We start from the raw sequence: 22,461 nt of genomic DNA, 5'->3' as shown, positions 1-22,461 counted from the left end.
TTTCATCTGAAAGGAATCCAATTCCGTGTTCCAAGACCACAACATGATGTGAACCACTGCAAAGTAAGTGGGGCTGATCCAGTATAGTCATATCAAAAAAGCACTCCTGCTTCAAACTGAAGACACGCTGAGATTAGCCCAGTCTGACTGAAACCAAACCTTTGATGTCCAGCATTACTTCTGAGATGACCATACGGAAGAGTCTGTTGTACTGAATAAGGGTGGAAGACAAATGTATTCATTGGTGTTAGAGGTGTAGCGTGCTGGAGAGGTATTCTTTTTGCCTGAGGCTTATGACTAAGTTGCTGGATCACCTATTATAAGTCAGCCATAGTCAATTTAGCCATTCCCTAATTTTCACAGTTTTCAATTAAGGTGTAGTTTTACAGTCATCGTAATCTGATTTAAGACAGATGAAAGAGGATGTCTTCTTTCCCTCACTGTCCTTGTTTTGGTGTTAGGGATTGCACAGCCAAGAAACCACATTGTTAGTACTTCCCCTAAAGCAGAGCATTATAAAGGAGTATATCTGATGTGAATGCACTCTGATTCAGATACGATGTTCTGTTTTTCTGCAGCATCAAAGCACACACATTAAGAAGTGATTTGCTCTTGCACCTGGAAATGTGACCCTTTATTGCATTCATTTGCAGATGCTTTGTGAGATTTGTTAAGTTGCTTGGGATGGAATCGATTTCAGTCCTGTTGGATGGCTACTTGTTAGCTGGGCTTTGCAAATGTCAAAGGCTGTATGTATCTTCCCCTCATCTGCTGGAGCATGCCAGGATAGCAATTTTGAAATGCTCGATGGCTGAGGGCTGCCCTTCTGCTGTCATTTGTTGAAGCTGGAAGTGTTGCCTCTGAATAAATTCTTTACTTTGGCAAATGAAAAGCTGGAAATAATTTACTAACTTGAAGCTCCTCCCTTCTAAGTATTCTGTCAGCTTTGCCAAGGAACGGCTTTGGGAAGGACTGTAGTGTTTCTAAAATCTGGCATTCATTACAAGGGATTTTTCTAAGCGGGGTTATTGGCTTGATTATTTTTTCCCCTGAACATGCCATGTAAATTGAATACTGATGTGCAAATTCTGTCTTCATAAATATGACTTTTTAAATCTGAGTCTACTTTTGTTATAACCTTCAGTGTAATGTAAAACTATTTTCTCATTAAAATGAGAACCTGTGGTGATACAGGAGGGATTGTGGAATACTTCTTTTTAAGAGATATTTCTCTTCAGAATTAGGACAATGCCATACAAAAGGTTAATTGAGACATGAGTGTTGCATAAAGCTTGTACTGCTCGCTCTTCACATGGCTGAATATAATTCTTAGTGATTAAAATTGCATGTGCTGCCCAAGATCAAAAACCCTTTTGTGCTGTGTATTCCATTGTGTTTCTAGTCATTACACATTGGTTTCTGAAAATCTGGTACAAATAAAAGCAATCCAGATGGAGTATTCAGTGCTTACGTAGTTTAATGGTACATTTATTAAAAGGTATCCTAGCAAGAAAATACTTTACTGCAAGGGCCATTGTCTCCAGCAGTGGTAGTGTTTTACTTGTTAACTCCATGTCAGATAAAGGTAATATTAAGAATTTACTCCTCATAAGTAAAAAACAGTGATGCCAATGCTTTTAAACTTAGTGGAAATGAGTATGGGATAACATATGCATGATGTTTGGATAGCTGGTTCAGTTAATATTTGCATGTATTTCCATGTAATAATTCCTGGCATGTCTCCTGATGTTTCTGATAAGTGCATTGTTATTAAATAATTACGACTTAATGCAGTAGATTTCCAAGCAACGTTATGAGACACGTAAAGCATGCAAGTTAAAACTCATTTTTTGCAGCTATGTTGTTACCAGCATCTATTAGCATGTGTATATAAATGATCAAATATCTTTTGCATCTCCAGTAAGTGCTCTGTCAGCAGTTGAGAAGACATGACTAAATCCTTTGTTAACACCACAGAGTCTCTGCAAGGCTGCTGACAGACAAAATGGGAAACAAGTATAACCAGCTATTGAGGAAATGAAATCATTTCTAGTTACACATAATGCTTGTTAATATAAAAACCATACATGGTAATTAATTTTTAAAGGAAATTTCCACTCATTCCCTTCAAAACATTCTCCATTGTCTTTTTGTGAAATTTAAAAGTATATCTTTAACTTTTTTCCCCCAGTGAATGAATTTAGAGCTTTGAAATGTTGGCACATATGAAGAACCTGGCATATTAAAATCTATCAGGAATTGTGCTTTGCTTTGTCACTTCATTTTTACTGGAAAGCCGGCACCCTTTCCTCATTGTAAGACCTAAATTCCCACTTCAAGAATTAGACTGAGGAAAATGTGTGTGTTTTCCTCATGCTAAATAGTCCCAGCAGTCATGCGACCAGGACAAATACATTTGTTCTACTTTGTATGAGTTTTAACCTCATAAAAACTGTGTAGGTATCTGCACAAGTGACTCAAGAAATGCTGAATGCCACTGACCTTATGGAGTAATACACGCTTCAGAAATGACAAGTAAATAATCTTCTACTCAAATACTGGTTTGGGGAGCTGACTACAGCCTTCATAGTATAAAAATTTTTCACATATTCCTGTGTGTGTTTTCCTGCATACACCACATTTTTCTTCTGATTCCAGCAGATTTCAGTTTGGGGTTTTATGTTATTTTTAAAATATAGCAAAAAGCCCCCAAAGCTAGGTCAAAATATTTGATTTTTTTTTTTTTTGCCTCACATTTGAGGCATTAAAAACACATACATGTTTTTTGTGTAATTTATGGATTACTGTAAGATACTATTCTGCATACATCATTGTTTTGGCTCACTGAAAGTAGATTCTGGGTCAGCCAGAGAATAAAATTATGTATCAAAAGTAATGGAAAAGACCTCTGTTTGATAGATAATATAACTGTTCTGTACAACTTGGAACTATACTGGTGTTGGCATACAGTTATTAAAGGCTATCTATGTGCTGAATTGCTTTGAAGTATTTCCTATTACCTTGTAAAGCTGTCCAGTTCTGTAGATGTCTGTCACAGCGGGGTGACACTGCTGGTTTCAGTCATGCAATTATACCGAGCTGGCCTGTTCGCATACTGAACTGCTCATTGCCAGTGTGAGCAGCTGAATCCCCTTCTGGCTTTTTGGTCCAGTCCAGTCAGTGTAATGGATATGAGACAAAACTGGTGTTTCAACAGTGAGATCATTACTTCTATTTTATTCATCATTGAATTAAGTATTTCTCTAATTACCTTGGTTTATGTTTTTATTTTCTCAAAAGAGAGGAATAGCATTCTTAAGTTCCTTCTGCAACTTCTTCAGCTTTAAGTGAAGCAAAAATTTAGAATTAGTAATCTTCTCTGACATAGAACTTTTCTTTGTAATGACATTTATTTTCAGTTCTTGAAATGTTCAGCTGCTGTTTTCTCCTTGGGACAGGTACAGCCCTTATGCACCTGTAAAGTTCTTCGCTAAATGTTCATGTTGCCGTCTTCGTCTTTGAACGATTGCTAATCTGTAATGTCTTTTAGTGAAAGTTGTTCATGGAGTGTGGTTCTGCACTTTCACTAGTTGATCAAACCGCTTTTCTTTTAATGCTTATCAGAGAGGTTTTCAGCAGTTAAGGTTCGTTAGCGCTGTTAATTGAGAAATTATGACAATGAGCACCCACCTCTTATCGGCTGTGCCTTGTTTTTTTCCTGCAGATTTATTGGTTTAAAGATGGGAAGCAAATTTCTAAACGAAGTGATCACTACCGAATTCAAAGAGAACCTGATGGAACTTGCTCGCTGCATACTGCGGCCTCCACCCTGGATGATGATGGGAATTACACTATTATGGCTGCTAACCCACAGGTAAATGAAGGTTTGGCTCCAGAGCAAACATGTTTCTGGACATAAATCTTCAGAAAACTATCTCATCTTATGTATGCATGATTTAATTAAATGATGAAATCACCATAAAGTATGTAAGTTAGATTTCTGTTTTCATCTTGCATCAGTAGGGTGGGACCTTACTATCTCCAAGAGATTAAGAACTCAACAGCAGTTTTTTTTCCTATGGTTTGAGGTTTCAGAGGGGAGGGGTGTTGTTTTTCAATCACTCTTCCACCATTTGTTTCAGCTGATAACATCTCAGTATCCTAACTGAGCATGGGTAGCATACATACTATAAAGGGAGAAAAAAATCCAGTTTACCAGCAGAAGTAACCCAATCCTGCAATTTCATTTTTCTTCTGTTGACACGTGACTCCACCACCTCCCTGGGCAGCCTGTTCCAATGTCTGACAACCCTTTCAGTGAAGAAATTTTTCCTAACATCCAGCCTAAACTGATGCAACTTGAGGCCATTTCCTCTTGTTCTGTCACTTGTCACTTGGGAGAAGAGACCAGCAACCACCTCTCCACAACCTCTTTTCAGGGAGTTGTAGAGAGCGAGGTGGTCTCCCCTGAGCCTCCTCTTCTCCAGGCTAAACAATCCCTGTTCTCTCAACCGCTCCTCATAAGGCTTGTGTTCTAGAGGTATTTAAAAGACATGTGGATGAGGCACTTAGGAACATGGTTTAGTGGTGGACTTATAGGGTTAGGTTTATGGTTGGACTTGATAATCTTAAAGGTCTTTTCCAACTTAAGCGATTCTATGATTCTATACTCACTGACTGCAGCCAACTGTTTGAAATGAGTGGGAGTATATCACACCTCAACATGTTTACATTAGGCAGTGATTGCAATTCTGTAAGGCAAGAATTTCTAGCACTTACTGTGTAGGGGGAAGGTCTCCTGTGTTGATCTCAAAGTCTTAATTTTTTTTCTAAAACATGGAGTGTTACTGGTTTTGTAATATTATTTGTTCTTTGCAGACCCAATACAAGAGCTGAGGCATACAACAGAAACCCACTAGGGCGTTGGACATAGCTAAACTTACAGCTCACACATCCTATTGAAGTAACTTTTTCAATCCACTTTTCCAATCCACTTTTCCTTCAGCACAGCAAATTGAGAGGAAAGATTCACATGTGAGAAACCAAGGCAGTAACACAACTTCAGGGATGTAACGAATTACTTTCTTCTGTAGCACCAAATATCTTGCCAAGACCAGGCCTGCAAGTAGAATCACACTGTAAAATAACAAACTGTATCACTAAGACAGAGTTTAATCTAAACGGAGTGTTGTGCTCTGTTATGAATGTTGCTAGGTTACTTAGCATGACACTGCCATTTTTGCCTTGCTCTTTGTCAATCCTGCTCATATTGCAGCGTGCTTGAGAATGTATGGGATTGTACACACAGATGAACCACAAATAGCAGTTTTAGGCCAGATTCTACAAACCGTGGTGCTTAAATCTAGCTAGTTTAAATATTATTTCTACATATACAAATAACAGCAATAAAGACATAATAATGAAATAGCTTAAGGCTAAGGGAATTCTTTAAGTGGGGAGCTTTTACACATAGGTGACCATTGTGTTACAACACTTGGTACCATTTAAATTGTGGAAAGTCACAGCAGGTTTAAAAATGATAAATACATACATGCTCAAGGTGAGAAGTGAATCCTGTTCATCTTCCTGTAAGTGTCGTGTTAATGCATGTACAGAGTTTCCCTATGTAGTGTTACTGCGTGATGCAAAGTCTTAGAGAGCTTGGTGAGTAAACCACCTTTGCGTTTGGGCACTGTACATTGCCCCTGAATATTTAGGGCCTACTTTTTAGCATTTGTTATTCTGGGTAATGCTCATTCAATGACACAACTGTTCAGTGACCTGTTATCAGTTCCGGTCATTGATGACACGGGTTTGCTAGTGGGTTTTCAGATGGACTAAAATGACCTGGGTTTGCATTGTTCCTAGTTTGGGGATTGAAAAAGCAGTTTTGTTAAATGATAAAATTCTGCGTCTGTGCTTTTTTCCTCCTCTTTGGAGAAGAACCAGAAGCATCCTCCTCTGGCTCCCCTAAACAAAACATCTGTTTCACCAAACCCATTCTATTCTTTCTTCCCAGTGTAATTCCCAAGCAAACATACTTATCATCTCCACTACTATTTGCTTGCTTTTACTACGCGTTTAACAGTACAATGGAGGCAAAGAAGGGCTATGAGTTAATGTACTAGCCTTTCACACTCAAAGCTCTGGATTCCAATTCTTTTAAGTCATCCTGAGTGGAAATAATTTTGGCATAGCCTTCTCAATTCTAATGGAAAGTTGTCCACATCTCAAAGCTATCACAAACTTAGGCAAATTTGGCAACCTTTCCTTAAGAAAAGCGAAATATGTAATATAAGGGAGCCTACATCATGGTACTGATGGACTGGTAGATATTTGCTAGGCTGTTGCTGTGTTTTGGTCATTGCTATTGGAACCACCAAACCACAAAGCAAAAAGGCATATTCTTAGCTGATAGAAATTGATTTTGTTAAAGCAGAGGATTCAGTTCATTAAAGCTCTGCCAGTTTATGCCATCTCATGGTCTGAGCTAGTATTACAGGATTTATGTTTGCAAAGCGACTTGTTGACACACCTTGGAAATAATCCGTGGTAGTTAATGCGGCAGGCGCCATTGCCTGCGATGTAAAGTGCAGTGATCTGGAATTAAGGTTCTAACACACCTCTGGGGTTTGCAGTAAAATTTGCTGTATAACTTAATCCAGAGCAAATGGAGCCCAGGCCTAGACAAACACAAAACCTTGCCTGTTTTAGGCCTTTAGTTACAGGCTATGTCCCTTAACTGAGCTCTTTCCATGAGCTGTATGGGCTGGAGTCGCGTCCTTATTTTCACCTTCTTTCCTTTTATCCCATTTTCTCCACTTCTTTGCACTATGCACCCAGTCCTCAGTCTGGATTTCCCTTATTTTCTAGGCCATCTTCTCATGATTACTTCCCACTCATCGCTTCTTTCCCATTCATCCCATGACTTTTCCAAATCTTTGCCTTCCTGCTTGTTCTTCCCTATCCAAATTCCTTACTGTCCTTTGTGTTTCCATTTGCAATGCCTTCATGTATTGAGCTACACAGAAATTATCCCAAAATGTGTGAATTCATCACCTGCCAGAAAAAGATTAATATGCAGCGGTGCCTAAAATAGAAATGTATTTGTTCCAGATGTCTTTAACGGTCTTGTAACACACAAAAAAAAAAGCTTTTGCTTAAGAAACTGCTGCAGGTCATGCACAATGGCTTATTTTAACGAAAGTATTTTTCTTGTGGACTGAACGGGTCATGGGAATAAAAGCGGGACCCAGGGAGTTCATTTCTAACAGTCCAGCAGTAACACAAAGGTTGCTGACATTTGAAGGCTGCTTGTGACCCCAGTGAAATTGGTTTTTGATGGGCTTTGGCCAGTTGTTAATGAACAGCTATTTGCAACCCCCGAACTACTGTGACAAAACTATTTGTCACTTTTATGATGACAGACTTGAGTGTGGAGCTCACGGCTTAGAACTGAAATACACTGCAAAGCTGATGTGGATGTTGCCATACTGCTACTGGTCCTGCTACTGGTCCAGGGGGCAGACAGACAGATGTACATCTTATATACATTTATCAAAGAGCTATTTAAAACTATGATTTTTCAGAAGTTATTTTAATAATTCCATTGTTTCATAAAAGTATATAAACATTCACTGCAGTATTATTTTTATACATAGCTTTTATATTTGTATCTATGGTGCATATTTATTAATACCACCAGCTGCTTTCACTCCTTACACAGTGAATTCTACAGAGCTGTGGATGTCAGCAGTTCTGGCTGCAGGCAGTCCCATCCCAAATCTGTCACCACTAGTGCTTGTGGTGGACAATGTCTTCTAAAAAATAAAGCAAAACAAGAAACAGGACTAAATACAACAGAGCCCATGTTCTATTTATCATTCACTGAAAATAACCCAAGATGACTGAACTACCTCCAATGTCCAGCAGTGCAGGTGTGTGCCTTGGTGCGATTCCTACCCCCAAACCAGGCTCGCTCTTCAGAGAGGACCCTTTCAGTACTTGTACAGTACAATTCTTTTGGTTTCTACATTCATGGGGGTTTTTGAGCTGTGGCCCCACCAGATCAAGTGGATCAATCCACTCCGGAGGCAGCAGCTCTTGTCGTTAACCGCCAGCACTTACCAAGTGCCATTTTCAAGATCTTGAACTAGTTGTCTTGTCTGTCTGGCCACTTGCCATACACAGAGAAATCACCTGCCCACATCAACAGCTTAGTCAATATACTGTTTTAAGGGCTGAATTGCCAGTGGTACTAATAATCTTTTTTAAAAGAAAAACTTCCAGGAGGAACATTTTAACCATGACACTGTTATAGTCACAATTATTTCAGTCTGTTCTGTGTTGGATTGCAAGCTGTAGAATAGTTTAGTATCAGAAGGTATTGTGACAAATAGTTTTCAATGACTTTGTGAAACAAAGAAGAGATTGTATTACAGACTCTGCAACAGGTGGGCAAAAAAGAAGAGATCAGGTTGAACATTTACTAATAGTACATGCTGTAAGGCTTTTAATGTTCCTTCTCTCCATCATCATAACAGGGCAGAGTAAGTTGCACGGGCAGGCTGATGGTTCAAGCTGTAAATCAAAGAGGCCGCAGTCCCTGGTCACCTTCTGGTCAGCCTCATATGAGAAGGTACGTGATGCTTTTTGTTTTTCTTTTGTATTCTTATGTTCTTTGTGTTCTTCTGTGTTTTGCAAAATTATTATGGCAAGATAAGGAATGTGAAGTAAGAAAGTAAGTTAGAAGTATGGCATTCAGGAAGAAATGTGAGCTCTGCTGTCTAAAAATTTCTGTGACACTTGCACACTCAGAAGTATAAGCAACCTCTGAAATGGCATGCCTTTTAAGTACCTTTTAATTTTGCCTGTTTCCCCCTCCTTTCTTTGTGATGTTCACTCATTACTCCTTATCTCAAATTACACTATCAGCTGTTGGGAAGGACCTTGTCACTTATGTTTTTTTAAAACATCTCACCTTGACTAGGATTCTACCAGGAACCTGTACTTACTGCAGCTTTTAATAAGTATTCATTTAAAGAAACAGCAGAAATAACTGCAGGCCAAAGAAGTTTATTAGATTTACATTAGAAATATTTTAGGATTTCAGTGATTTCCGTTCAGGTTCTTATAAGGAATTATGAGTCAGAAATACAGTATTAAACTTATCTTTGGTGAGTTTACAATTATTCACATAGGAAGCTTTGGTTTATGTTTTTGGACCATATAAGGGAATTTTCCCTTCAAATATTTTTTTTCATTACCCAAAGCACTTACGAGGCCATTTAGCACAGCTTAGACAGCTTTAGGCGATACAAAAAAAAACATTTTGGTTACCCAAACAGAACTGCTTTCAAGGGAGGATGAGGGCTCCAGTTCCAGTTTCTGCTGTGATGACGCATGTCTTTTGCTTAATGGTCACAATGGCCACAGAATCTCAATATTGTCCAATTGTAATGTATCGAATAGATGTAATTACATAATTTATAATATTATATACTTTATTACATACTTTATTATTAGTTTATTATTATATATTATTATTAGCTTATTACACAGATGTAATTACATAGTTACATGACTTATTGCCCATTACCACATGTGCAATAAAGAAATGATTCCTGTAACTATTAGTAGTGGTAGTAGTATGTACTGTAGAACTGCTGCACGCAAAACAGGCTCTCTTCCCCCCTCTGATAACTAGGAAGTGTTAGGAGGTGAGGTTGGTTATTTAAAAGCTCTTACCAGTCTCATTCCTGCATGGAACAAATTAGGCTTCCTGCAGCCCTGAAAGCATTTCCCAGCGTTGCCCACTGAGGCATCCTACCAACTCCCCCTCCAACGTTTCATGTTCAGGCCTGGTAAACCCAAAGCTCACGCTGCTTATGGAGGGGAATATCCTGCTGTCACTGCAGGGTGCGAGCAGCCCAAAAAAGCTGGGCCCATCTGGCATACAGAAAACAAGGCGCTTGACACCTGCAAATAACGGGTAAAAATGAAAAGTCTTTGTTAATCCCTGAAGGGAAAAGCTGCCACGACGAGTCAGGTTTCAGCTGAATTAGTCAGTGGACACAGGGGGAGAAATGGGAAACATCTTTAAAAATGGGGAGGGGAGAAAGGAAGATAGGTATGGGCAAGACAGCAGTGAGCAGCTGATGCTTCTGCATCTTTCTGAAGGATAAAATGTGAGTCTCTCTCCCTGCAACAGGCAGAACCCTTAGGTAATAATGGTGGAGGCTTGTTTTTCAATCTCTTCAAATGCAATCAAAGTCTGAGGCCGCTTACGGCTGGCATTTTATTTTCTAATTGAGACAAGCACTCAGGCAGCCACTATTGTTTTGGTTGGGTGTCCAGTAGAGTAGTGAATTATAAAGAAGAGATTTCCGTGTAACAGTTTAATTTAAATTAGGGCAATTATTGGGTAGCCTTATTTCCTGTAAAATTACCATACATGAAGGGCTCATCCTGATACGTTTTCTTACGGAAGGTCTGTTTCTGCCAAGCCTTCAGCACCATACTATTTCTGTTTAGTGACATTTCCCACTACTCCCATCATCCAGGTCTCCCCGAGGCTGATGAAATTTGAGCATGTAAAACCTTCCTAAGACAGACTCCCACCGTTGGCTTTTCTAATGTAACACACCACAATATTGTGCTCCCCCATATATTACAATATGTGTTAACATATATTGCCATATACGTTTGATAAGTAATATTCCTGTGGCATTATAACATTATTTCTCTAAGCTTTTCTGCTTGAGAGCAACAAATCCTCTTTTTTGGGGTTTCTTTGGGGTTTTTTTTGGGTTTACAAGTGTAATTATTAGCCTAATGAACTTTATGACTTGTTACACTGTTGACAGGCTTTTTCCTGAAGTATTTTTAATCTCTTGCAGAATGTGTTCTGGCAGAACTCTGGGTTTTGTCATCTTCACTACATCAATCACAGACACTTTAAAACACTCTCTGTAGTTGTTATTTCATTTTTACTGTATTTTCCTGAAATTTGCTTAGCTTGCAAACATTACCTTCTTAGCATTACTTTGGGGGGGGTGGGGGGGTGCGAGGGGGGGAGGTGTGTAACTTTCGAACTGTCTGATGTATACAAAGCTTGGGCTCAATCCCTTAGAGGACATGATGCTCAACACTGTAGCACGTAAGCTGTCTTGTGGTGCACTGCAGCCAGAGCCCCAAATACATAATCTCAAAATGCATGAGATTTAAGGAAGATTTAAAAAATAAATATTCCTATTGCACCTGCTCTCAATTAGAGGATTAATTTGAACCTCATCTCCTTTATCCCAAGTCTTCCCCAGCTTCTTGCTGGCTGAAATTCCAAGGGCACTGCGCCACACCAACCCATGGAGTCTCCCCTGGACACATTTAGCACATGATGTCAGTATTGCTGAAGCTGATCTTTGCAATTTGATGCCCACATCACAACTCTAAAGAACCTACAACTAATCCAAGGGTATTTCAGTCTATTGCAATTTGTCATTCCTAGACATCTGAAATACTTGCCTCTACTCACTTCATTATTTCTTTAAAACCACAAAATGTTTTAGAATTAAAATAAGCCTTTACCTTGAGAGGTAAAACTAGGGTTAAAAGTAGTCTTCCATTTTAGAAGTAAATCTACAAAGAGGTAAAAAGACAAGACATGCATTATTTATTTCTGACTCTAGAGTAAACAGCGTGCTGATTTAGGTTTCCTTCCAAATGTGTAATATGAAAACTTAAGTTTTCACAATTCAGGAACATACTATCAGAAAAACGTATCTTTGGTCACAAACTCCCAACCTTTTTGTTTTCCATTTTGTTTGGTCTAAATTTCACACCCCATGCCCCCTGTTTTGACAAGTGCTGCCTTTTTATGCATCTAAACAGGATGCATGTAAATACTATGAAGGCAGATGTTGCATGGGTTGCTTGCACTGCGTAGCACTTACTGGACTAGACACCATCATTTCTAGTTGGTCGTGCAGAACTAATTACCAAAAGAGATGAGTACAGTTTTTCTTTACTGCTATCCATCTTCCATCCCAGCTGCATGCATATGAGGCAAGTATGCCTGCAAAAATGGTTAGGAACACACCAGCTAGAGCTCAGTGTTCCTTATGAGCTGTAACGCACCAGCTACTGAAGTAGCTTTAGGCATGTTCAAGTGGAAAAAAAAACTTGAGACCTGGATTTAGGCACCTGAAGGGTTACATAAGCTTTTAGCATGTGCAAAGATGTCAGTCTATGTTCCCCAATTCAGTATCTGTTCCTCCATTAATAAGCTGTATGGGCTAGACTCACACACACACACATGCCTTTAGTTATAGCTCTGGGAAGCCTGTGATGACCATTAAAAAGTAAAAATTTATCTATTTATGACAGATAATAGTATAGCAGAAGTGACTGGTCAGAATTCAAACAGAACCATAATAGAGAGAAGGGCAACAAGAGAGGACAAAATAAACCACATTCAAGCAAGTCTAATTAAACTTAACCTCAGTGGGACAGAGTATGCAGCTAGACTGTTTATCTTCCATACAGTAGTACTGCATCTTGTTTTCCAAATGTAACTGTTCAGGGGTTTAAACTTTTTTTATTATGAATTGTTTTAAACGAAAGAAATGTCCCTGGGCAGTAGAAAACACAGTATAGCCGTGTATGCTGCAGCATGTATACTGCAGATACTGGCCAAAACAGAAACACTGGTAAAAGTTAACAGAAAATGGAATTCAGAAAAGAGAATTTCACTGTAAAGTGTCATTGATAAAAGTTATCTAGGAGGAGATTTAAATTGCTCCTCTTTCCTGCAATAGGATGTTACTGTGGGCAGCAGTTGGCTCCAGAATGGAATCCACTGGAGCTGATCAGGCAAGGACAAAAACTGATCTAAAATTTTATTTCAATTACAAGTTTCTTTGATTACTAAATCACACAAATGGAATAATACTAATTTTAATTGGAAAAAAAATCCAGTTAAACAAGGAACTACTTAGAAAGGGATTCAATAGATTAAATTAACAGGCAAGAGTAGTCAATGCTGAAAATGGATTAAATGATATTGTGGAAGCTTAGGTGACTGATACCATTTCTGGGCACAGGAGTTATTTTTCGTTCTTTTTATTTTTTATGAAACTTTTTACAGTACCTTTATAAAGAACAATTTAACAACCAAAGTTTTTCTTCCTATTGCTCACAAATGAAATTCTCATTGTTTTGACACCACAATTTGGTGGCTTTGAAAATGGTCAAGAATATCTCAAACAAAAAACCTGTTAAATGAGGAATAAATATCCACGGCACTTCAATCCACAGAATGTTCTGTATGGTCTTCAGTAGTGCAGAACAAGAGAAGATGAAAAATAAGTCTGATGTGAAAAGTCTCTTCTTAGCTGAGATGAGTTAGCTTTTAACTGCTGTTACTTTCTGAAAGGTAAACATAATTAATGAACAGTACCTGCACTTTCTGGTGTAATCAGCAACAGTGAAGGGATTAAATACACAGGACACTAGAAATGGGGAACTGAAGCTATACACTAAGGCCTACTGACTTATTTTATTTGTATTTCAGTGATTTAAAGACTAACTCTAAACAAAGATACTGTAATTTATAAATAAATTATTATTACAAGTAATTATTATGTAGCAAGATTGTTTTCTAGATCATATTTTGCCACAACATGTGAATTAAATGAAAGTAATTAATAAGTACAGTGTCATAACTAACTCAGTCTGAGCCAAATGGAACCAGTGTATGCGTGTAAATACGGAGCGATTATGGTACAGGTCAAAGAAGTGATTTAAAACTCAAAGCAGTCTTATAAGTGATTTTGGTGGTTCTGATTTAGCAGAGAAAAAAAATAATTTACCTTTATTTCATGTTATTTTAAGACCACGATCTCGTTCAAGGGACAGTGGTGATGAAAATGAACCAATTCAGGAACGATTCTTCCGGCCTCATTTTCTGCAGGCTCCTGGAGACCTGACTGTTCAAGAAGGAAAACTATGCAGAATGGACTGCAAGGCAAGTATCATGCAAAGGACAGCAGCAATCTTTCTATAACATTAGCTGACTCAAAACCCAAGTTAGTTTCTTTTTAAAGCTGTTTTACCTATTGGCAGCTTCAGCGACTGTCTGACTGGTTAATTAATCTCACTGCTTATGAGCAAGCTGACAATAGAAGTTTGCCTGCCCTCCAGTGCAAGTGCTTCAGGCAAATCTTACAGCTCAGAGCAAACTGATTTTTAGAATTCAGCTATGCTGGGGTGTGGAGGGAAGCAGCCCACACTACAGAGACAGCATGCTTCTCCATTTTAAGTCCTTTTACTACCTGAGTTTCGATCCCCCATTAAAGTTTCAAGCAACATAATCTTGATTTATGACTTTGCCTAACAGAATTAATTAAGGCTTGGATGACTTCTGTTTACTTTACGCTGATATATTTGGGAGAAGCTATTTGTTTTCAAGCAGTACCCACAGCAAATGGCACGGCTTTCAAAAGTACAAGACTTGTTCACACAGACCGAGCATTAACTAGTGCAGGCGGTGCTGTCACTAGGTTACACCTAAGTGGAATGGAACTTAGAGTTCACTAATTAGTCAGCTAACATCTTTTTGTCTGCAAGTTTTCCACAGGAAGTTAATCTAGAAAGGAGTATCTTCTCATTCCACGTGAAGAGCAAACAATGAAAAAAGACAAAAGGTGTCACCCTGCTTTTTGTTTTGCAATGTATTATTATTTAGCTTCTAGCATATCTGAACACTGATCTTTTTTCAGTCACGCCCTTAAGACATCATGGAATTCAGGGAGTTGGCCAGAAAGTAAGTAAATGAATACAACTGAGTCAATGTGTAATTCAGGACAGAATTAGATCTTTAAATCTTGTGGTACACCTGCAGCAGCAAACAAAACCTAACCTATCTGAAGTAACAAGTCAGGACTCCGCCAGTGTTTCGTACAGCTAAGACCATTTCCCATTATTCCATTTACACTTAAGGTTAGTGGATTACCCACTCCAGATTTAAGCTGGCAGCTTAATGGAAGACCAGTTCGTCCTGATAGTTCTCACAAAATGTTGGTGCGTGAGAACGGTGTGCACTCCTTGATCATAGAACCAGTCACAGCCAGAGATGCTGGAATCTACACATGCATTGCCAGCAATCGAGCTGGTGAAAACACATTCAGCCTGGAGCTCGTTGTTGCAGGTAACATCTTCATGCTAAGCTTCCATACTGAGCACTGTAAGGATAACATGAAAAAGGAAAGTGCAAGTGCCATCAAATGACATGGTTGAGGGGTGGGGGGTAAGCAAAGGAAACCTGGAAGTAACAGAACTATAGTTATAGGTGATACATTTATGTTATGTTGTGGCGTAAGTTGACTGGCAAGTAACCTCTGTGCACACAGTTAAGAAAGGAGGGCTGTTGCCACGGTCGAGGCACAAACCACGCTATTTACTTGAATGGGGTTTTTAGTGGCAATTTGTGCAGACCCAGATCTACCACTGGGTAGCTAGTGTGACACGATTCGTGTGTTTCACAGCACATTAGACGAATGCCATTCCAACCTTCTGGTAGAGCAGTTCCTTCTATAATTAAAAGCCCATCCTTTTATGGAATATGAAGGAGCACTGTTTAACAAGCATTGTGCAGCCAGTTTATCAACTCTTCACGCTCCACATTTTAATTCTTTCGTGGAGGTGGGGGAAACCATTCAGCTCTGTTAGTGCTTACTTTTTTCCCTATTAAAATACTGATGTGACTGTCTTCTTCAGATGGACCAGGATTGTACTTTGTGATTAATGAAGACAACACTTAAAGTTTCCTGCCAGTTAGATTTTCCATTATTGCTTTTTAGCATACTGCTGAAATAAAGGCTACATTTTCATAGACTAGTGACAACATGACTGCCATCTTTATTTTCACAGCTAAGGAAGTACACAAAGCACCTGTGTTTATAGAGAAGCTACAAAACACAGGTGTGACTGAGGGATTCCCAGTGCGACTGGAGTGTCGAATCTCAGGGGAGCCATCTCCTCAGATATTCTGGAAGAAGGAGAATGAGTCACTTACATACAACACTGACCGAGTGAGGTTAGACTGACTTAGAATAATATCCCCATGTATAACTTCAATGACGATTTATCCTGTAGCACAAATGAAAACCTAGAAGGTCATAAGAATGCTTTGTGTGAACAGCAGCTCATAAGTATTAACTAGTTATTGTAATAATTGCTGACATTTACTCAAAATTGCAGCCAGCCTGGTGGCCAAGCCAGAATTAAACTGTCTTTGCACTTTAAGCATGTGGAGAAATAGTTTTTCTCTTCTAGAACTAAGACTCTCAGAAATTCACTGGTGAGAACCTAGGCTCCTAAGTATAGCTATCCGCTTCTCAGCGGAAACCTTGATTCATAACTCTGCTGTGTAGTTAAGCGACTAAGATTCGGGGTTTTTTTATATTCTAAGATCTATAAACTTGTCTTCAGTATTTGATAACATTTTGTAAGAATGTTTAAAAGCAAACTCATGATATACTGCAAGAAAAGGAACTCGTTACTGATATGACACTGTAATAAATTATTGTTGTCCTTCTAAATAACTAAGAGTATTTCAGTACCTCGTTCCCCAAAATAGTAATTTTTTTTATCCTTTCCCCAAAAAGTCTGGGTAAGTTCTGGCGTCCCTACTACTTAAAACAGATTTCCAGATGTCTTAATTTGTAGTTGTGAACGAGAAGTTGTTTTATGCATTTTTCCTTCTTGGTTTTCAATACAGGATATTAAATGGCCAAATTGTCAAACATACTCAAGGTTTTATTTTTCACTTGCTAACTTCCATATTAATTAACAGTGGACTATAATCAATCTGTAACTAGGATTGGGTCTGATTATAATGACATTTTAAAATAGCCTACACTGTTCCACAATTTAAATAGTAATTTTCTACTTTTTCCTTCGTTTAGCATGCACCAGGATAACTACGGCTACATTTGCCTGCTTATTCAGGGAGCTACAAAGGAGGATGCCGGCTGGTATACTGTTTCAGCTAAGAATGAGGCCGGGATTGTGTCTTGCACTGCCAGGTTGGATGTTTATAGTAAGTGACTTCAATTTTCACAATCATATTAATCACCTCAAAAGCAACAGTTCTAAAAGTTTCAGTTTGTTCACAGAATGGTTTACATTGGTCTCTCTTTCTTTTGTTTATAGTTTCTCCTCAATAATAACGATCCACATCAAGACAACAAATGCTCTGTCAAAGTACATTTCACCATCTTTCAGATACCTAAAGCAAAACAAGCATGCATGCTTTCTGTTTTTGCTTAGTATATTAAATATAGCTAATTAACAACAGATAATGGCATGTTTACATTATTTTTGTGGATCATTATTACTATTGCTCTGCTAGCACTTCCCTAACCTTTTGTATTCGTTTGTACATTAGTCTGTAATACACCTGCAACAGCTACCAGAAGTGTAGTAGATCGTTTTATGGCTTTCTGCTTAATTATTCAGTTTGCTCCAAAACAGCCCCTTACATAGCGAATGTTTTCTTAAACCAAAATCTCTTACCAGTCTTCTTGTAACAAGAATTAAGGGGGGGTGGGGAGGGAGGAAGGGGAGAGATTGGAATGATAAAGGATGGTTTCTGGGGTGGTGGTGGTAGTGGGACTTGTGAATTAGAGACTTGGCTCAGCGTTCTTCAGCACACAAGGGGTGGCAATGGCAATCAGATGATTTCCTTCTACATGCAAGGAACAGGCCCGTCACTGTAATATTAGTGCACAGAAACAAACCCCTTGCTGTTGCCCTTCTCAGTGACAGAAGAAAAGGTAGAAAGCAATGCCAAAAAGGCAAAACAACCAAACACAGACACTATTGATTTTACTTACCACATTTGAAGGTGAAACTAGATGCTGAAGAAAAAAAAAAAAACAAACAACAAGAAATGAAACTTACCTTTGATATAATGGTTTTCTGCTGCTCAGAAATTAGTATCTCCTTTACAAAGCGTTGACTGTGCATCTGGCACACTTTGTCGCACAGCTCAACACGGCTAACTTTTTTTCTTCGCTTTTTTTTTTAATCTGTAGCTCAGTGGCAACAACCACCTCAGACAACCAAGCCAAAGAAGGTGCGGCCCTCAGCCAGCCGATACGCTGCACTTTGTGACCAAGGACTAGACATCAAAGCAGCTTTCCAGCCTGAAGCAAATCCAGTCCACCTGACAATGCAATCTGGCTTGGTAGAGAGTGACGATCTGTAAATCCAGCTGCCGCTTCCATCATTTTCTTTCAAAGCAGAAACACTGAAAGCCATTGCCTTGACCAATGATACTCCTATGTCACTTTATGCAAAGGCAGACACCTTCAAGTACAAAAGATAAACAACAAACACAATAACCATATATTCCTTATTCATTATACCAAATTAGAAGAATAGATAGATTATTAATAGAAATGTACACATTGCACAACAAACCACATTCACCAGTTCCTTATACCTAAGTTGCTTCAGCTCTTACAAATAACCCTTTTCATAAAGGCCAAAATACATCAGAGAGACAGATTTTTCAGAAGAGAACACTACTTATCACCACATGCCTTCATAAGCAGTAACTAGATGCTACACAATCTTAATGGTGCAAGATGTTTTATTTGAGGCCATTAGACCACAAAGAAAATGAGAATGTATGGTTATCTATAGTTCTAAAACGGCAATGTATTCTGATAGCTACAATGAACAAGTGCAATATTGTAAGAATAAAACAGGAAGGGACAAGGAAGAGTAATATAAGCAAATGCTGTATCTGCAAACTGCTTTCTATTCTACCATGAAAAAGAATCTTGCCTTAAATGCTGTTAGTATGGACAATTCTGTAAAGCAACATCAACACCGTAATTTTAAATTCTTTTGTATTTTTTCTTTTTGCCATCTAGGAGGAGGCTTACTTACAAACATACTGCAAAGACAGTTCAAGCATAAGTAATTTAACCTCTTCAAGATAATGAAGAAAAAGAGCTGACATGTAATAACAGTCTACTCCAGACTACAAATATTGGTAACTAGATGCGAACAAAATGCCAACAGTATGAACCACTGCAGGAGGTTCCTGCAAGGGGTGGGAGAGGGACAGGGCAAGGTTGAAACTCTCTATGGATTTCCTGAAGACAGCCTGTAACTTCATAATACTCCCATTCAAGAATCTGAAATTCTAAGGTGAGCTGAAAACTAGGGAGTGTATGTATGGGACCTTCGACTGTTTAAAGCTTGTGTAAGGTATATGAGCATTTTGGAAATGTATAGTAAGTGAAAAATGGGTTGAGACTGCAATACGAATTTGAATGACAAGTATACACCACAGGTGATAAGCTTGCAGATCTGAGGAAGTAGAAAATGAAGATGGACAAAAACAACATCAAATTTGCGCCTTTTTTTTTTTTTCTTAACATAGCATGTGTCTCTGGTAGGTTTTTTTTTTTTTTCTTCTCCTGACTGTAGGCAAATGACAGCTCTTTTAATAGGTAGAGCCTGTGCGCCGTAGATAAAAAGCCTGAAGGCTACTTTCAGAATGCAAGGCAAATCCACATCAAACTGGAGCCCCACCTAAGTCAGACCTGACTAGGTAGTTTTAAATTAGAACCAAATGAATTTCAGATGAAGGGGGGGGAGGGATGGAAGAATTACTAGGCCTGACAAGAAAAACGAGCATTTGATGGTACGAGCTATGATACTTTGCTATGAAAGGAAAACACTGTATTCCTTATATGAAGCACATATATGGTATCTTTCATTATTTATAATAAAAGTGTTGAAATCTTTTATCTCAGTTCAGTTATTCAGAAGTCCTGTACTTAGGGGTTTTTTTTAATTTTGTAATTGTGTACACCATATATTGCATTACTGCTATACATGTATTGCTTTTTAAGTACACAAAGTTTGTTTTGTTCTTTAGTGATTAATAAACTTTAGCACATAAGGTAGTACTATGCTGGTGCACGATATGACCAGTTATGGGGATCGTTAATCTACATTAACGTCATAGTCTGTCATCTGGGAATAATCTGATTCTATTCTAGAACAAGTATGTCATATCATTTGCCAAATTTTCTCAACTGTGACATGCTAATTTACTTTTTTGTTTAGCTTCACTAGCATTATTTTGCCACCTTTTATTTGTATTTATAAAAATATGTATTATCATTACTTTGGATTGTTGTGCTGATATAATGTGGGTTTAACATCAATAAATATTACACAAATAGAAAGTTTTCCTTCTGGTAAAGACTATTAACTGTTTCAGTAGAAACATGCAAGTGTAAGATTTAGAAATTTTAAATATAATGAATATAGATGAAACGAGGGCTATATGCAGCATCTAAAAATGACTATAATTTATCAGAATATTCTGCTTGTGACCCGGAATCCTGTTTAAACAAAACAGAGGAACATGACCTATAAATTCTGAGAAATTTTTGCCAAATAAAAGTACTTGAAGATACTTTTTTTTAATAGGTTAGAAAATATGCAGGACTATTTTGTGTGTCTCGTAGTTGTAATATGACATCACTGACAACTGATTCTAAGTAAAGGGCATGGTCCAGGTGCTGTTAAAATCATTTAAGGACAGTCTTCTAACAAAGCAATATCAAAACTAAAAAAATAAAATGTTAATATTTACTTGTAAAATCCCAAGTATTAACTAGCTTCTCCTCCTTTCCTTTCTGTGCAAAGATACCAGGCAAGATGCAAGACAGTAAGTTTTTTCTTTTAGGTTTACATTTCAAGCACTGATCACTACAAACAGAATTATCTCAGCAATTAAGTGAGTACTGACATTAATGGTGATACTGCAACTGAAGTCAATGGAGTTCTGTCTGCTTACAGTAAATTTGCCTTTGGCTTAGAGACTAAATCACTGAGACTGCTCTTGCGAGCTAGTTTAAGATGAGGTCATCATCACTTTTTGCCTCTGTATATATGTACAGACACACACTTAAGTAAATCACATCTCTAAGCAGCGAAGTTGTTTTCATAAAAACATTCAGCTGTGCTGTTACTTAGTTACTGGGACTGTTTGGGTTTATAAATTCAGAGATAGAAGCATGGCACAAGAAAATGACATACTTTTCATGCCAAAAATCTGAAATTCTTGGAAGCATCAAAGTAACTTCCAGAAGTTTAATCTCCCTCCACAACCTCCAAAGATAGAAAGTATGACCTGAAAGTGTACTTTTATCATTTTATAGGACTAAGAAAAGAAGGCCTAACTTTTTGCAAGACTTCAGGTTTAGCTATGGGAAGACTTAAAATTATTTAGCAAGTTGAGCAGTCCACGCGTATTCAAAGTAATCAAAGACTCGGTGCAACTACATTCAAGATGACGCCAGAAACCCCTGTCAAGAGCACCAACTGTGAGGTGCAAAATTCCACATGCATGAAGGTTTTTTCAGCTGGTGATATGCCTTAGCACACAATGCCCTTATCCTGCAGCTTCACAACCACAGCAACAATTAGTTAACATACACAATTTTTTCCCATCACAGCCAACTGGGGGTTGGGGACCAAAACTGAACTATAGTCCAATTTGAAACCCTAGCTTATAAATCATAGTTTCTTTCTATACAACCACTTTCAAAGACCATTTTAATTCACTTGGGTTGTATGCTAATAAATGGCTTGATTCCCCACATATGGACAACTACATCCTTATCTCTGCAAGCAGCCCAAACGGATTTAATATGTAAGTATGTACTTCATGAGATCATATTATCCATCATGTCATGATGCTGAGGGGATCAGCTGCACGCTCTGGCTGTACGACCCAGCTGCCAAACCCACACTGCAGAGTACAGATGGATTAATGCATGGCCTGGAAATGCCTGCTCAGATTATGCACATTGACAGCAGACGAGATTCACTGCCTCACACTTCAGCTGTACATGCAAGGGGCAGAATTTGCTGACATTTAGCTCGTTCTCCTGAACTGGCTAAAAGAAAAAGCCCTGCCCCTGCACAGTTTCTCTGTTTGAACAGAACCACGAGCACATAAGACACATCAAGCAGATGAAATCACAGCTCCTGCCCCAAGAAAGTTACAATCTATTCCAGACAGCACACAGTATTCTTTAACATGTCTTAAACCTTGCGACTCTAATTCAGACTTAAACCATGATTTGCATCCTGTTACAAAACCGATTAATACATAAAATAAGCTCACACTGCACTGAATCTCCAATAAAAAATGTGTCAGTGTTTGGAACACTGCTCAACTCATGCTTAGAGCAAAAAAGCCAGACTACAAGAAACAGTACCTGTACAGCAATGATTTCAGCAGCTATAGAGAGGAGGAAGATGAATGAACTTCAGTCAAACACCACCAGGAAGGAGAAATCTGTTGCTTTATAGAACGACTGCAGTGCAATAGGTAAACGTCAAGTCTTCCAACTGCTGTCACTT

General features: G+C 38.4%; 1 protein-coding gene across 5 annotated transcripts in view; it reads left to right on the top strand.

Moving 5' to 3' along the window:
• PALLD (palladin, cytoskeletal associated protein) overlaps positions 1-20,465 on the top strand; it is a 218,242-nt gene extending 197,777 nt beyond the window's left edge. For 3 of the 5 annotated variants that reach the window (XM_059818157.1, XM_059818156.1, XM_059818155.1), the window contains 7 exons: positions 3,725-3,874; positions 8,544-8,638; positions 13,891-14,023; positions 14,998-15,205; positions 15,928-16,093; positions 16,965-17,098; positions 18,096-20,465. In XM_059818157.1, the coding sequence (XP_059674140.1) occupies positions 3,725-3,874; positions 8,544-8,638; positions 13,891-14,023; positions 14,998-15,205; positions 15,928-16,093; positions 16,965-17,098; positions 18,096-18,268 (1,059 nt within the window). In that variant the 3' untranslated portion in view covers positions 18,269-20,465. Of the gene's footprint in view, positions 1-3,724; positions 3,875-8,543; positions 8,639-13,890; positions 14,024-14,997; positions 15,206-15,927; positions 16,094-16,964; positions 17,099-17,211; positions 17,263-18,095 lie in introns of all 5 variants that reach the window. The other 2 variants (XM_059818159.1, XM_059818158.1) reach the window with 2 other exon arrangements.
• The last annotated feature ends 1,996 nt before the right edge of the window (positions 20,466-22,461 follow it).

This window comes from Gavia stellata, chromosome 5 (genome assembly GCF_030936135.1).
Source record: "Gavia stellata isolate bGavSte3 chromosome 5, bGavSte3.hap2, whole genome shotgun sequence".
NCBI classification, from domain to species: Eukaryota; Metazoa; Chordata; class Aves; order Gaviiformes; family Gaviidae; genus Gavia; species Gavia stellata.
Note: the sequence above shows the minus strand (reverse complement) of the source record. Positions and strands in the feature narration are given on the sequence as shown.